Below are 17,543 nucleotides of genomic sequence, written 5' to 3' on the forward strand. Positions count from 1 at the left end.
TATGGATTGATGAGCAATAACTTTGCTTGTTGATCCAACACACACGGGAAAGAAGTGATGTTTTCCCGCCTTGCGCATGGGCAGATGCAGTTTGACAAGGGATAGGGTTTACCTCAAGACTATGGGATAATTGGCAGTGAAGAGGACGTCTGTCGAAAAATCTAAAGATTTTATAGTGTGATTATTGCCAAAATGGGAATTTGTGGCTATGATGTAATAGAGGTAGGATATTAGCAGGAATTATATAAGTATGACATCACATTGCTTCAGCTGCTTTTTAATCAGCTTTGAGAAATCTGTCTCTAACCTCTCTGTAAGACAACCTACCTCTTCTCCTCCAGCAGTCTGTCCCTCTCCACAGTCACTTCCTGTAGCTGTTTCTCCAATTTCTCCAAAACAGCATCCTTATTCTGTACCTGCAAATATCAAAGCCCCTGAATGAAGATTAAACACTAGGATGGTGATGGTTAGAGGGCATACAACAGACAGTCTAGAACCCACAACTTTGAACTGGCTCAGCTGTACATCATATGATGTAGGAAGTGACGCCTTGTAACAGTGGCAGCCAAGAGGTAGTGTATGTACCAACTCACAGAAGACTTGAGGATCGTGACCTCTGATGACATGTCTGTTTTGGCTTTATGTTCGTACTCCCTCTTCTTCTCTTGGAAGTCAACATCTGTGAAACAAGACAACAACAGTGAGGAGTACACTTACAACAAGACAACAGTACTGAGGAGTACACTGACAACAAGGCAGCAACACTGAGGAGTACACTGACAACAAGACAACAACAGTACTGAGGAGTACACTGACAACAAGACAACAACACTGAGGAGTACACTGACAACAAGACAACAACAGTACTGAGGAGTACACTGACAACAAGGCAGCAGTACTGAGGAGTACACTGACAACAAGGCAGCAGCACTGAGGAGTACACTGACAACAAGACAACAACACTGAGGAGTACACTTACAACAAGACAGCAGTACTGAGGAGTACACTTACAACAAGGCAGCAGTACTGAGGAGTACACTTACAACAAGACAGCAACACTGAGGAGTACACTTACAACAAGACAGCAGTACTGAGGAGTACACTTACAACAAGACAACAACACTGAGGAGTACACTTACAACATGACAGCAACACTGAGGAGTACACTGACAACAAGGCAGCAGCACTGAGGAGTACACTTACAAGACAGCAACACTGAGGAGTACACTTACAACAAGACAGCAGCACTGAGGAGTACACTTACAACAAGACAGCAGTACTGAGGAGTACACTAACAACAAGACAACAACACTGAGGAGTACACTTACAACATGACAGCAACACTGAGGAGTACACTGACAACAAGGCAGCAGCACTGAGGAGTACACTTACAAGACAGCAACACTGAGGAGTACACTTACAACAAGACAGCAGCACTGAGGAGTACACTTACAACAAGACAGCAACACTGAGGAGTACACTTACAAGACAGCAGCACTGAGGAGTACACTTACAACAAGACAGCAGTACTGAGGAGTACACTTACAACAAGACAGCAACACTGAGGAGTACACTGACAACAAGGCAGCAGCACTGAGGAGTACACTTACAACAAGACAGCAGTACTGAGGAGTACACTGACAACAAGACAGCAGCACTGAGGAGTACACTTACAAGACAGCAGCACTGAGGAGTACACTGACAACAAGGCAGCAGCACTGAGGAGTACACTGACAACAAGACAGCAACACTGAGGAGTACACTGACAACAAGGCAGCAACACTGAGGAGTACACTGACAACAAGGCAGCAGCACTGAGGAGTACACTTACAACAAGACAGCAGTACTGAGGAGTACACTTACAACAAGACAACAACACTGAGGAGTACACTTACAACAAGGCAGCAGCACTGAGGAGTACATTGACAACAAGGCAGCAGTACTGAGGAGTACACTTACAACAAGACAGCAACACTGAGGAGTACACTTACAACAAGACAGCAGCACTGAGGAGTACACTTACAACAAGGCAGCAACACTGAGGAGTACACTGACAACAAGGCAGCAGCACTGAGGAGTACACTTACAACAAGACAGCAGCACTGAGGAGTACACTTACAACAAGGCAGCAACACTGAGGAGTACACTGACAACAAGGCAGCAGCACTGAGGAGTACACTTACAACAAGACAGCAGTACTGAGGAGTACACTTACAAGACAGCAGCACTGAGGAGTACACTTACAACAAGACAGCAGCACTGAGGAGTACACTTACAACAAGACAGCAACACTGAGGAGTACACTTACAAGACAGCAGCACTGAGGAGTACACTTACAACAAGACAGCAGTACTGAGGAGTACACTTACAACAAGACAGCAACACTGAGGAGTACACTGACAACAAGGCAGCAGCACTGAGGAGTACACTTACAACAAGACAGCAGTACTGAGGAGTACACTGACAACAAGACAGCAGCACTGAGGAGTACACTGACAACAAGGCAGCAGCACTGAGGAGTACACTGACAACAAGACAGCAACACTGAGGAGTACACTGACAACAAGACAGCAACACTGAGGAGTACACTGACAACAAGACAGCAGTACTGAGGAGTACACTTACAACAAGACAGCAACACTGAGGAGTACACTGACAACAAGGCAGCAGCACTGAGGAGTACACTTACAAGACAGCAGCACTGAGGAGTACACTTACAACAAGGCAGCAACACTGAGGAGTACACTGACAACAAGGCAGCAACACTGAGGAGTACACTGACAACAAGGCAGCAGCACTTAGGAGTACACTTGCAACAAGGCAGCAACACTGAGGAGTACACTTGCAACAAGACAGCAACACTGAGGAGTACACTTGCAACAAGGCAGCAACACTGAGGAGTACACTGACAACAAGGCAGCAACACTGAGGAGTACACTTGCAACAAAACTGTCCCATCCTGAACCTCACATCAACTGCTACATCCCAAGTTGATATGATGAGATAGGGTCTGTTGAGGTGAGCTTGCACATTAACGGGCATTTCAAGTATTTAGAGAATTACCTTCGTAGGCCTGTTCCAGCTTTAAGTTAAGTTCATGGACGAGGGCAGCATCCTGAGCAGCCTGCACTCTGAACATGTCCAGCTCCTCCTGCATCGCCATCCTGCGGTCAAACATCAAAGGGAACTTGTGAAAAGTCATCATGTCACCTTGTCCACCAAGTGAATAGTAATTGTTTGGTTATATTAACATCCTGTAAAGCCCTCATAATTTTTATTAAACTCTTAAATATTTTTAAAATCTTGCTTAATGTTTCTGCAATAATTCATCAACCCACATTTCAGTCAGAAGTTTGCGGTTTTCACTCTTGAAATGAGAGAGCTCATTCCAAACTTGGTCACTGTTCTCCTTCTGCAGTTCCCGGGGGTCAGAACGAGGAGGTTTGAGCTTCTTCTTGCCACTACAAACAGATTCCAGGACAGTTAGTACACAAGGGGAACAGGAGGCAGTTAAAGTGATATGCAACCAGCTACATACCTAGTGTAGTCAAACTCACATGTAACTCCAGGGTCACACTTCTCATGTGATCTTTCACCTCTGAACTGAGAGATCTGAGTACATGATTTGAGTAAAAATCACGTGAAATTAACATAGGAGATCGCTACTACTTGAATTTAATCTCAATCTAAATCAATGTCATCATTTGGAATAAAGTTCTCTGCATAGTTCTTTTGTAATACGTCTTAGATTCAAGGATAACTCAGCTGGCATAGCAGGTTGGGGTCTTAGATTCCTGGCATAGGTAGATGTCTTAGATTCAAGGATAACTCAGCTGGCATAGCAGGTTGGGGCCTTAGATTCCTGGCATAGGTAGATGTCTTAGATTCAAGGATAACTCAGCTGGCATAGCAGGTTGGGGCCTTAGATTCCTGGCATAGGTAGATGTCTTAGATTCAAGGATAACTCAGCTGGCATAGCAGGTTGGGGCCTTAGATTCCTGGCATAGGTAGATGTCTTAGATTCAAGGATAACTCAGCTGGCATAGCAGGTTGGGGCCTTAGATTCCTGGCATAGGTAGATGTCTTAGATTCAAGGATAACTCAGCTGGCATAGCAGGTTGGGGCCTTAGATTCCTGGCATAGGTAGATGTCTTAGATTCAAGGATAACTCAGCTGGCTTAGCAGGTTGGGGTCTTAGATTCCTGGCATAGGTAGATGTCTTAGATTCAAGGATAACTCAGCTGGCATAGCAGGTTGGGGCCTTAGATTCCTGGCATAGGTAGATGTTTTAGATTCAAGGATAACTCAGCTGGCTTAGCAGGTTGGGGTCTTAGATTCCTGGCATAGGTAGATGTCTTAGATTCAAGGATAACTCAGCTGGCTTAGCAGGTTGGGGTCTTAGATTCCTGGCATAGGTAGATGTCTTAGATTCAAGGATAACTCAGCTGGCATAGCAGGTTGGGGCCTTAGATTCCTGGCATAGGTAGATGTCTTAGATTCAAGGATAACTCAGCTGGCATAGCAGGTTGGGGCCTTAGATTCCTGGCATAGGTATATGTCTTAGATTCAAGGATTACTCAGCTGGCATAGCAGGTTGGGGCCTTAGATTCCTGGCATAGGTAGATGTCTTAGATTCAAGGATAACTCAGCTGGCTTAGCAGGTTGGGGTCTTAGATTCCTGGCATAGGTAGATGTCTTAGATTCAAGGATAACTCAGCTGGCATAGCAGGTTGGGGCCTTAGATTCCTGGCATAGGTAGATGTCTTAGATTCAAGGATAACTCAGCTGGCTTAGCAGGTTGGGGTCTTAGATTCCTGGCATAGGTAGATGTCTTAGATTCAAGGATAACTCAGCTGGCATAGCAGGTTGGGGCCTTAGATTCCTGGCATAGGTAGATGTCTTAGATTCAAGGATAACTCAGCTGGCATAGCAGGTTGGGGCCTTAGATTCCTGGCATAGGTAGATGTCTTAGATTCAAGGATAACTCAGCTGGCATAGCAGGTTGGGGCCTTAGATTCCTGGCATAGGTAGATGTCTTAGATTCAAGGATAACTCAGCTGGCATAGCAGGTTGGGGCCTTAGATTCCTGGCATAGGTAGATGTCTTAGATTCAAGGATAACTCAGCTGGCTTAGCAGGTTGGGGTCTTAGATTCCTGGCATAGGTAGATGTCTTAGATTCAAGGATAACTCAGCTGGCATAGCAGGTTGGGGCCTTAGATTCCTGGCATAGGTAGATGTCTTAGATTCAAGGATAACTCAGCTGGCATAGCAGGTTGGAGTCTTAGATTCCTGGCATTGGTAGATGTTTTAGATTCAAGGATAACTCAGCTGGCATAGCAGGTTGGGGCCTTAGATTCCTGGCATAGGTATATGTCTTAGATTCAAGGATAACTCAGCTGGCATAGCAGGTTGGGGCCTTAGATTCCTGGCATAGGTAGATGTCTTAGATTCAAGGATAACTCAGCTGGCATAGCAGGTTGGGGTCTTAGATTCCTGGCATAGGTAGATGTCTTAGATTCAAGGATAACTCAGCTGGCATAGCAGGTTGGGGCCTTAGATTCCTGGCATAGGTATATGTCTTAGATTCAAGGATAACTCAGCTGGCATAGCAGGTTGGGGCCTTAGATTCCTGGCATAGGTATATGTCTTAGATTCAAGGATAACTCAGCTGGCATAGCAGGTTGGGGCCTTAGATTCCTGGCATAGGTAGATGTCTTAGATTCAAGGATAACTCAGCTGGCATAGCAGGTTGGGGCCTTAGATTCCTGACATAGGTATATGTCTTAGATTCAAGGATAACTCAGCTGGCATAGCAGGTTGGGGCCTTAGATTCCTGGCATAGGTAGATGTCTTAGATTCAAGGATAACTCAGCTGGCATAGCAGGTTGGGCACATTTGAAAGGTACCACAATCAAGATATACACATGCACAAAAGTTAAGCGCCACCATATGCATAGTCACTTGATTTCATATGTGGAATCAGAAATACGAAATATGATGATGTAAGACTGAATTAGGCTTCCATAGTTTCATGAACCCAAATTTGTCCAGATACCACACGGAAAGCATGCTTTACATGTTGCTGCAGTTCCCCTACCCTATAAATAGTGAAATACAAGTTTCAGACACGTGGTTGCATTTTGCTCCTGTGTGAGATTCCCCTTCCAATAGAGGTTGAAAATCAGCCATGGTGAGGAGAAAGTTAAGGAACGCTGAAAGATGGCAAGTGATAGGCATGAAAAGGCATGCAGGGCCATTAAGAGGCAAATGGGTCATCATCACAGTGTTATCACTCGTTTGATTGTCAAACATGGTCAAACCAATGATGTCAATGACAGGCATAGGTCTGGTAGGCCAAGAAAGACCTCTAACAGAGAGGATAGATGTCTTTTCAGGATAGTCAGACGAATTCCATTTGCCACTTCAACAGGTTTAAGACTGCAGTGGATTACCCATCAGAGACTCTCGACGATGACCGTAAGGCGTCGCCTCAGAGCGGCTGGTTATAACCAGTAAAACGTCCTCAACTGACTGAGAGGCACATGCGGAATCGTTTGATATGGTGTCGTGCCAGTAGTCGATGGAACTTGGCCAACTGGAGAAGGATCGATTGGTCTGACAGGTGTCGAATGCTGCTACTAACTGTTGATGGTCGAATACCTGTTTGGAGGCAATGTAACACTCGTTTTGCACCAAGGAACATCCAGAAGACCTTAGCATGTGGCGGGGGGTCTGTCATGATATGGGGTTGTGTTTCCTTCGGCTGCAAACTTCCGCTGGTGACAATTCATGGAAACCTGAATGGCCAACAATACCAAGATGTCGTTCTTCCTCCAGTGGTAGCCCTCATTTTGACAACCATCCTCTTCAGACAAGACCTGGTTACATGGATGACAATGCTAGACCAAATAGATCTCGGGCAGTTTTGGCTTATTTGCATCAAGAAGCTATTGCCACTCTTCCTTGGCCGGCCTGTAGTCCAGATCTTAATCCGATTGAGCATCTCTGGGACATTCTTGGCCGAAAAATCAGACATCGTGATCCCCCAGTTCAAAATCTCGCTGGACTTGAAGACGCACTTCATGAAGAATGGATCCGTTTGCCTCAGAGAAGCATTCAACGACTTGTAATGAAAATGAGGCGTAGGGTTAAAGCTGTGGTCAATGTCCGTGGATCATACACACGTTACTGACGTTTCTGTCTTGCAATAGACTCTGCACTCCCTAGGGTGTCTATGTGACACCTGATATGGTCTGCTGATATCATGACAGTTACATGACAAAAAAAGTTTTTCAATGTTTTCTAATCCTTCAATTTCTGGTCTTCGGTAAAATTCCTTTCTGCTCATATTCTTTTTGAACACAAGATAAACTTGCTTTGGGACAACTTTTGCATCACATGAGGTTTACATATACGGCTTATAACAATCGTACATCTCGTTATAATAGTCATCATTAAGTGCCGAAAGTGGCGCTTAACTTTTGTGCATGTGTATATGTAAATGTACACATGCTGCCTTGGGTACATTTCGATATATAGAAATGTACACAGGGTACACTGCAAAGGTCACACCACAGTCAAGATATATCCCCATCAGAACTTATATACAATATGTAATGGTCTATTGACCAGTTGCAATATCAACAAGCAGGATAGAATTCAATGCTTCCATGATAGGTTGTTCTCTGTCCTAAACTTAAGATCATCCAATATCCAAAGAGAGTATTTGAAAGGTTGAGGAAACCATCACCACAAACCTCAATGAGTCATCCTCTAGTGTCTTCAGCTGCTCCTTCACAAGTCGGTAGCTGTTCTGGAGACTCCTCAGTCTGTCAAGTCGCTGGCCATGTGCCTTGCGCAGCTCCACCAGCTCTCGAGACTGAAACACAAAAACGTAACGTCCTTTGAATGAACATTTAGGTCTGAAGTCAAAACCTTTACCTATACTAAATTTTATTGTAAAATATAAGACAGCTATGCGATAAATCACAAAGAACGATGAAGGATGAAGAGTGGTTTATTTTACAATAAAACATTATTCTATCATGACGTCATTTCAGGAGATTCGAAGAAATGCTTGCAACTGGTTAGTTTTGAGAGGGAAGTCTCTAGTGAGTTGTTCACCATAGATGTAGCTGGGCAATGCATTAAACACAATGGCTGAATGATTGTATCCAAAAGTGGGAGAGATATGACGATCAGTATTGGGAGAATAGGTACAGGTAATCGATGTGAGGATTGTGAGAAGATGAGGGAAATACCAAACTTTACCCCCTGTTCATAAAATGGACTTGTCCAACATTACTGAGGTTAGATTCTATTCAGGGAGTCATCATTATTAAAATAATGGTAGATCTTTTTAAAGCTTGTACATTTTATCATCATCCTTAAAGAGGACGTACATGATGTTGATATCTCATAAAAGAAATAAACGATGAGTGGGAGTTATTGTTTTCTCTTTAATAATTAAGTAATTAAGTAAGATATAAGTCAACTCCAAATGATCATGCATTATAATCAACAATAGCTTTGAACAATCAGTCCTGAACATGTTTCTCTGAACATTATTTACATAATGCACATTGTGTGTCTGTCTCACCTTGAGTTCCAGGAGATGCTCTGAGTCGGCCAGCTTCCGCTTGAGGGTGCAGTAATGATGCTGACCATCTCGTGAGGCCGGAGACACTGACCGGGACCTGAGTCTGGGAGTATGTTGTGGGCTGCTGGTGCTGCGAACATCGCGGGACGGAGTGGAATGGGTCCGCTCATGTTTGTTGAGGCGTGACACATCAAACTCCAAAGATTGATCACCAAATTCCCTTATTATCCTTAAATGACATAAACATTCAACGTTCATGATTTTGTAAATTTGTATGCATGTGCATGATGTCTAAATATGTTGGTAATACTAAGGCTTCCTTCAGTGTCTAAGGACCTAACATCAAGTCATTAAACAATCTTCTACAGCATCTCTTACAGCAAGGGGAGATGGAAGAGGGAGACAGGTGGCAACTTACATCTCCTACAGCATGGAGAGATAGGAGAGAGAGACAGGTGGCGTGGCAATTATCTTCTCCTACAGCAAGGAGAGATGGAAGAGGGAGACAGGTGGCAACTTACATCTCCTACAACAGGGAGAGATAGGAGAGAGAGACAGATGGCGTGGCAACTTACATCTCCTACAGCAAGGAGAGATAGGAGAGAGAGACAGGTGGCAAATTTACATCTCCTACAGCAAGGAGAGATGGAAGAGGTAGACAGGTGGCAACTTGCATCTTCTACAGCAAGGAGAGATGGAAGAGAGAGACAGGTGGCAACTTGCATCTCCAACAGCAAGGAGAGATGGAAGAGGGAGACAGGTGGCAACTTACACCTCCTACAGCAAGGAGAGATGGAAGAGGGAGACAGGTGGTAACCTACATCTCCTACAACAGGGAGAGATAGGAGAGAGAGACAGATGGCGTGGCAACTTACATCGCCTACAGCAAGGAGAGATAGGAGAGAAAGACAGGTGGCGTGGCAATTATCTTCTCCTACAGCAAGGAGAGATGGAAGAGGGAGACAGGTGGCAACTTACATCTCCTACAACAGGGAGAGATAGGAGAGAGAGACAGATAGCGTGGCAACTTACATCTCCTACAGCAAGGAGAGATAGGAGAGAGAGATAGGTGGCAAATTTACATCTCCTACAGCAAGGAGAGATGGAAGAGGGAGACAGGTGGCAACCTGCATCTCCAACAGCAAGGAGAGATAGGAGAGAGAGACAGGTGGCAACTTGCATCTCCAACAGCAAGGAGAGATAGGAGAGAGAGACAGGTGGCAACTTGCATCTCCAACAGCAAGGAGAGATGGAAGAGGGAGACAGGTTGCAACTTACATCTCCTACAGCAAGGAGAGATGGAAGAGGGAGACAGGTGGGAAATTTACATCTCCTACAACAGGAAGAGATAGGAGAAAGAGACAGATGGCGTGGCAACTTACATGTCCTACAGCAAGGAGAGATGGAAGAGGGAGACAGGTGGTAACCACGTCTCCTACAGCAAGGAGAGATGGAAGAGGGAGACAGGTGGCAACTTACACCTCCAACAGCAAGGAGAGATGGAAGAGGGAGACAGGTGGCAACTTACACCTCCAACAGCAAGGAGAGATGGAAGAGGGAGACAGGTGGCAACTTACATCTCCTACAGCAAGGAGAGATGGAAGAGGGAGACAGGTGGTAACCTATGTCTCCTACAGCAAGGAGAGATGGAAGAGGGAGACAGATGGCAACTTACATCTCCTACAGCAAGGAGAGATGGAAGAGGGAGACAGGTGGCAACTTACATCTCCTACAGCAAGGAGAGATGGAAGAGGGAGACAGGTGGCAACTTACATCTCCTACAGCAAGGAGAGATGGAAGAGGGAGACTTACCTCTCCTTCTCCTGCAGCTTGAGTCGGAGAGAATCCATCTCCCTCTGCATTTCTTCCACTTTGTACTCCCAATCAACTACAGGGGACTCCATAGCCTGGAACATACAACTAAGAATGCATTACTATATGTATAATGAACATTTGCAGGTAATCCCTATATTAGTTAGTGTACATATGTGGACTTGCTTCGATCAAATCTTGGTATAAACTAGTTTGGTGACATTAAATGGAATACTTGAATATTGATAAAACAACCATTTTATCATATACATAGTTCAGTATCGAAAATAACATAATTTCATTCAAAACAATTATGTTTGCGTGGCATCAGTAGGAATGGGTGTTGAATTCTGACAATGTTCAACAATAGATCCCTGTGGTGAACATGAGCACAGTATGTCACTAGAAACCCATGTTTGTCAAAGAGCTGACTTTAATGAGGATATGATGGCTACAATGTGTCAACTGGCTAATTGTGCATCATCACGGTGTGGATAGCTGTTATCACTCATTGGTTTGCCATATTCATTTACATATTTATTTGCTTGTATTACAGCAAGAACATCGTTCACTCATACAGAACATGACTACAGCTATATGTTCCTGCAGAACATGGGTGACTATACAGAACGTGGGTGACTATAGCTGTATGTTCCTGCAGACCATGGAAGACTATAGCTGTATGTTCCTATAAAACATGGGAGACTAAAGCTGTATGTTCCTGCAGAACATGGGAGACTATAACTGTACATGGGTGAGTATAGCTGTATGTTCCTACAGAACATGGGTGAGTATAGCTGTATGTTCCTACAGAACATGGGTGAGTATAGCTGTATGTTCCTACAGAACATGGGTGAGTATAGCTGTATGTTCCTACAGAACATGGGTGAGTATAGCTGTATGTTCCTACAGAACATGGGAGACTAAAGCTGTATGTTCCTACAGAACATAGTTGACTATAGTTGTATATTCCTACAGAACATGGGTGAGTATAGCTGTATGTTCCTACAGAACATGGGTGAGTATAGCTGTATGTTCCTACAGAACATGGGTGAGTATAGCTGTATGTTCCTACAGAACATGGGAGACTAAAGCTGTATGTTCCTACAGAACATAGTTGACTATAGTTGTATATTCCTACAGAACATGGGTGAGTATAGCTGTATGTTCCTACAGAACATGGGTGAGTATAGCTGTATGTCCCTACAGAACATGGGTGAGTATAGCTGTATGTTCCTACAGAACATGGGAGACTATAGCTGTATGTCCCTACAGAACATGGGTGAGTATAGCTGTATGTTCCTATAGAACATGGGTGAGTATAGCTGTATGTTCCTACAGAACATGGGTGAGTATAGCTGTATGTTCCTACAGAACATGGGAGACTATAGCTGTATGTCCCTACAGAACATGGGTGAGTATAGCTGTATGTTCCTATAGAACATTGGTGAGTATAGCTGTATGTTCCTATAGAACATTGGTGAGTATAGCTGTATGTCCCTACAGAACATGGGTGAGTATAGCTGTATGTTCCTATAGAACATTGGTGAGTATAGCTGTATGTTCCTACAGAACATGGGTGAGTATAGCTGTATGTTCCTAAAGATCATGGGTGAGTATAGCAGGTTGTTCCCGCACATCATGGGTGAGTATAGCTGTATGTTCCTATAGAACATGGGAGACTATAGCTGTATGTCCCTACAGAACATGGGTGAGTATAGCTGTATGTTCCTATAGAACATGGGTGAGTATAGCTGTATGTTCCTACAGAACATGAGTGAGTATAGCTGTATGTTCCTATAGATCATGGGTGAGTATAGCAGGTTGTTCCCGCACATCATGGGTGAGTATAGCTGTATGTCCCTACAGAACATGGGTGAGTATAGCTGTATGTTCCTATAGAACATGGGTGAGTATAGCTGTATGTTCCTACAGAACATTGATGAGTATAGCTGTATGTTCCTAAAGAACGTGGGTGAGTATAGCTGTATGTTCCTATAGAACATGGGAGACTATAGTTGTCTGTTCCTATAGAACATGGGTGAGTATAGCTGTATGTTCCTAAAGAACGTGGGTGAGTATAGCTGTATGTCCCTACAGAACATGGGTGGGTATAGCTGTATGTTCCTATAGAACATGGGTGAGTATAGCTGTATGTCCCTACAGAACATGGGTGAGTATAGCTGTTTGTTCCTATAGAACATGGGAGACTATAGTTGTATGTTCCTATAGAACATGGGTGAGTATAGCTGTATGTTCCTATAGAACGTGGGTGACTATAACTGTTTGTTCCTATAGAACATGGGAGACTATAGTTGTATGTTCCTATAGAACATGGGTGAGTATAGCTGTATGTTCCTATAGAACGTGGGTGACTATAGCTGTTTGTTCCTATAGAACGTGGGTGACTATAGCTGTTTGTTCCTATAGAACATGGGTGAGTATAGCTGTTTGTTCCTATAGAACATGGGAGACTATAGCTGTATGTTCCTACAGAACATTGGAGACTACAGTTACATGAGATAACGCAGGCACACTGAGTCCGAGTAAGACCTTGCGAGTGTTCAGGTAGCTGCCCTCCAGGTCCCCACTGAGGGTCTTCCTAGTGGGGGACGGGTCCTTCAGCTGGCCAATCGGGTCATCCTTCTCCAGGGCATCCTACAACACCATTCCACTCTCACTAACAGAGTTGACTGGGCAGGTTAATATTGGTCAACTCTTGATCTCTATCATAGAACCCTGGGTCCCTTATGTAGTTACCGTTCAGATTAATTTCTGACAGTAAATACCAGATGAATGTCTGACACCATTGTTCATGTGATTTCAATGATTTGGTCAGATCATTCCTGTTTACGATGAAATGTGTACTTTTAACAAAACAATTTTTTCAAGTCTTCATTATCAAAGCTCCTCACCTTTACTTCTGAGAAATGCATTGTAAGATAAAACATGTGTTGTTATAGCCCTACAAAGACAAGATTCTATTCTCTGCTGATTCAACTGCACAAAACAGTTTACTGCATCTTTGAGCAGGCGTCAAGTAGTTGTGGAATGAAAGCCTGAACTGCTGTAGGTTTTAGATGTTTACTACTTTGGTGAAATCAATGAGCACACACATGTTGTTCACAAAAGATCATAATCGGTGGGACCTCCTCTGTAGGTCTAGTGGAAGGTCCTAGGTTCGATCCCAAGGTGCATCATACCAAATGATGGTCAAAGATGGTACTTGTTGTTACCCTGTCTGGTACTCAGCATTAACATAAGGACTGGTCGGCTCAGAGTTGGCATACTGTGTCTAAGTGGGGTATTCATGTTAATCTGAGGCATGATATATCAGTGGGCTAGCACTCTAAATCAGCATCAGTCCGGACTAGTGTACACACCTACGAACACACACGTACGTTGCTATATAAGTGCAATAATCTTTCATGCGAAGTTAAACCCCATTTCACCTCACCCCATACTCGGTGGGGAAACGGGATTTAAACTCACAATACTAAGATCCACACACACCTACGGGACTCAACGCTGCACAGCAAACTGCTGCACATAAGACCATTGGGCCATTTGTGAAGGAGATACATGGGGTATGTACATCAAAGGAAAATATCAACTTTATGTCACAGATTCAACTCACATACTACCCTAGCCTGCATAAAGCCTAAATCTCTGTTTCAAAAATCTGTAATGCTTAAAGGGCAAGTTCACAAGGAAATGAACCTATTTTTCGTGTACTTTTTCCACATTAAAAGTGTTAACCTAGTAGTGTCATAGACAAAAATATAAAAATATCACAATTAATTAACATATTTTTTGCATTAAAACGATTTATATTTTTCACATTTACCAAGTGTTCTATTTCCAGAACAAAAACACAATGGCTTATGCCCCTTGCAATATGACGTCATTGGTGCCGATTGATAAACAATATGACGTCATCATGCTTTGTTAGAGCCGCTTCACGTGGTGTAGGTACAGGTGTGTGATTCTAGCGTCTCAGATGCCAGTCAGCATAGTGTTATGCTGAGTCACCACTGCGCCGGAGTGTGTCGTAGGCCATTTTGTTTTACCGCAAACTGGTACTTGATATCTTTTGCGTTGAGAATAGACAGGGACCCAGTTGAATTGGCACCAATTACGTCATAATCTAAGGGGGATAACTCTGGCCTGTTTAGCTCGAAAAATGAAGGCCTCATAACGGCATAGCATTTTCACACTATTGTGAGCTTCCTACTTTCACTGTGAAAAAAATGAGTTTATATTTTCAAACACATATACTAACTCATTCTAAAATTGCGTTTTGTTTAGAAAAAGAAAGACATTTTTTGATTTTTGCGTGTACACTTCCCCTTTAAGCATATTGTTTCACGTTTAATCAATTAACACTGCAAACTGATTTTTGCAAAATGTGTCCAATAAATTGATCAATGTGAAGTGTGACAGATGTTTTGTCTTATGCTCCTCAGTTTACTCCCCTGCAGAAGAAACCTCTGAGGTCATGTCTACTTAAGGGCTGATGGCAGCACTCAGTAGTTTAGTCTCTTAAAACCCTTTCTTCCATAACACTATCATGTGACCATTAATTTTGTAGAAACCAATTTAATGCATTGATTTTGTTGAAAATGACTATCAAAATACATCTTTTTCCATTAAACTTTCACAAACTAGAAAATAAAGCTAATTCAATCAATAACAGAGATTAGATCAAATAAGACAATTGAAATTAAAAACCAGCCGGTCACATTCTCCATTAAATCATTTGAACCAGAGTGCATGAGGTGCAAAAACTAGCAAAGAGTTACAGAAAAATAAATAGATGCAAATTTTTGTCCAAACTGTTAAGATCTAAGAGTGACGTTACTGAGGGTGACCCAGGACTCCAAGGGGGGCAATGTCAAGCCCCACCCTCGTCAGCTAGTTGTCTCAGTGGCCATTGAGTCCACCACCACTCTCTTTGTAGGAGAGCCCAAGCAGGCCATTGTAGAGCAGGGTATCATCCATGGGGTGTAAATGAGACCTGGTGCTTGTGGATGTAGCCAGACACTCTTAATGTAACATCAAATAAGTTGGCAGTCAGATACCTCCATCACTGTCACCTTTTGATCAATACACATACAAATCGTTAGACATGTTCCCTCCTAGTCGTGTCGCTTGCTCCTTCCCCAGTCTAATTCACAGTCACATTGACAAGCCCGTTAGGAGATGTGCTGATTACAATTCTTTGTTTACTCAGTTTATGCTTGGTCCCAAGTGGTCGCTAGACGACTCTAACTAGCCAGCAGGGTTCTTTGACTTTTTGAGGAGGCAAAAATTGGACAACAAGTCAGCATGGGACTTATAATTCAATGACTGGAGCTGAGAATCAATACGGACACATATCGGTCTAATTGACACTGACAAAACCGCGGATGAGCTGGTCCTGATGCGTTGTGGATAATTTCCTTGTTCTTGACCTGGCGACCACCAACACCATCATGGTGACGCCTTGTCATATTACTCTGGGACTGACATTGGGAGAAACCGTGACAACAATGTAGACGAAATCGATGCCTCAGATTGTCTCTGTCGTTTAGCCTTTTTCAAGCATGGGCAAGGCATCAAAAATGTATACACTAATTTTGTGGTCTGTCTCCACATGACGCCTAAAGCCGTGTCGATATAATGACAAATAGTTAGAGGCGATAGCTTTCAAATTTCACTATGACAGGTGTTTGGGAGGCAGGCCTCTCGGGCCACAATGTGAGTGAGACAAGCGTCCATGTTCGTACCTTCCTAGCGTCACGTGACAAGGCCCATCAAGATATGATGAAGCATGTCCCCTGAGGATAAACTTGTCCACAAAGTCGAGAAAGACGATTTTCTTGTATTCCAGGGTTTTCTCAAGTTTTTCTTAGAGACCTGTGTAAATGAGATAGGCAGGTCCCCAGAGGATGGGAGGTAATCCTCCAGCTTTAACTTTTCATGACAACCCATTTCAAATCTAATAACACTTATCCACAGCCAATGCGAGATTGGCAGAGGTTCTGACCTTGATCAAACAATAATCCTAGGCATATCGGATGGTCTCATTATAGCACCTACAACTATATGTACAAAGGAATAATAGATGACATGCTGTGATGAGCTCCACCACCACTCTGCAGGGCAATCAAACATATCCCAGTGTTTATCATACAAATACTCCTAAAATCACACAAAGCCTCTTTTTATGATGTATTTTTAATGCATCATATGATCAGAGATTTAATACCTGGTAAAAAGTTCTCTAAAGAGTAAAACTGTGTTCTTGTATTTGTTGGGTAACACTGCGTGATGGCAGTCAAGTTGAGTCCACTTACTGTTAGATAATATGACAATAGTCAAGTCTATTCTAATCCCCAATTTGTATTTCTCAGATCATTTTACCTCTTTAAAATCTGAATATGTTTTCTCTCTTACTGCAGTAACATTTCTTTTTCAAAATAAGAGCCAGGGAATATTGCTCTGTTCAAGAAAAGAAAGGGATAAGAAGATTGTGTTTGAAGATCTACTACTGATGCAAGAAATCAAACAAGTCTGTGAAAATGACATGGTAGACACAAACAATGATTTCTCATGATAGTGTCTATGTTAATATCTTCAGGTGTGACATAACCTTGTGATGACAAATACATATCACATAAAAGAAAAAAGAAAAGAAAACTAAAGTCTTTTCAAACTACATGATAATGGCTATTGACTACCATGTGTGAAATGCGATCATCCTTAAATCCTCAAACAACAGTCTAAATGTCTTCAAGTAAATTACAACTGTTTTCAACAGGAGAGTTATGCAAGAATTGACAGTTGACAGTCAGGAAATACCAAAAGTAACAAACAGATGAGGTGTGAACAGTGAGTCTTCCCCATGCGTGGCGGTGGTTGGGCGGTGTGGGGGACCTGTGCGCTACTAATCAGGACACCTCCTACCAGGTTCACATGCTCGCGGCTCGCCAGTGTCCTCAGGGACCACAGCACAGGAAAACCAGGTGACAATTTGTCACCACCACCCAACTTCATAATTGACAGTAGTGTTTGGAAGAAATCAAGCATGGTTAACCAGACTGGCAATTAGCCCTACACATTCATGAGCAAAAACCTGTCATTCTCACT

General features: G+C 43.1%; 1 protein-coding gene across 7 annotated transcripts in view; it reads right to left on the bottom strand.

Moving 5' to 3' along the window:
* The window catches only part of LOC124136445 (centlein-like), a 183,733-nt gene that overhangs the window by 63,011 nt on the left and 103,179 nt on the right, over window positions 1-17,543 (bottom strand). For 2 of the 7 annotated variants that reach the window (XM_048396898.1, XM_048396900.1), the window contains exons 14-21: window positions 12,930-13,070; window positions 10,413-10,507; window positions 8,601-8,829; window positions 7,759-7,880; window positions 3,339-3,461; window positions 3,064-3,164; window positions 594-679; window positions 328-416 (exon numbers count right to left, since the gene is read on the bottom strand). In XM_048396898.1, the coding sequence (XP_048252855.1) occupies window positions 328-416; window positions 594-679; window positions 3,064-3,164; window positions 3,339-3,461; window positions 7,759-7,880; window positions 8,601-8,829; window positions 10,413-10,507; window positions 12,930-13,070 (986 nt within the window). The remainder of the gene's footprint in view (window positions 1-327; window positions 417-593; window positions 680-3,063; window positions 3,165-3,338; window positions 3,462-7,758; window positions 7,881-8,600; window positions 8,830-10,412; window positions 10,508-12,929; window positions 13,071-17,543) is intronic. The other 5 variants (XM_048396906.1, XM_048396903.1, XM_048396905.1 and 2 more) reach the window with 5 other exon arrangements.

Source organism: Haliotis rufescens, unplaced genomic scaffold, assembly GCF_023055435.1.
Source record: "Haliotis rufescens isolate VD_foot unplaced genomic scaffold, xgHalRufe1.0.p SCAF_1, whole genome shotgun sequence".
Classification (NCBI taxonomy): Eukaryota; Metazoa; Mollusca; class Gastropoda; order Lepetellida; family Haliotidae; genus Haliotis; species Haliotis rufescens.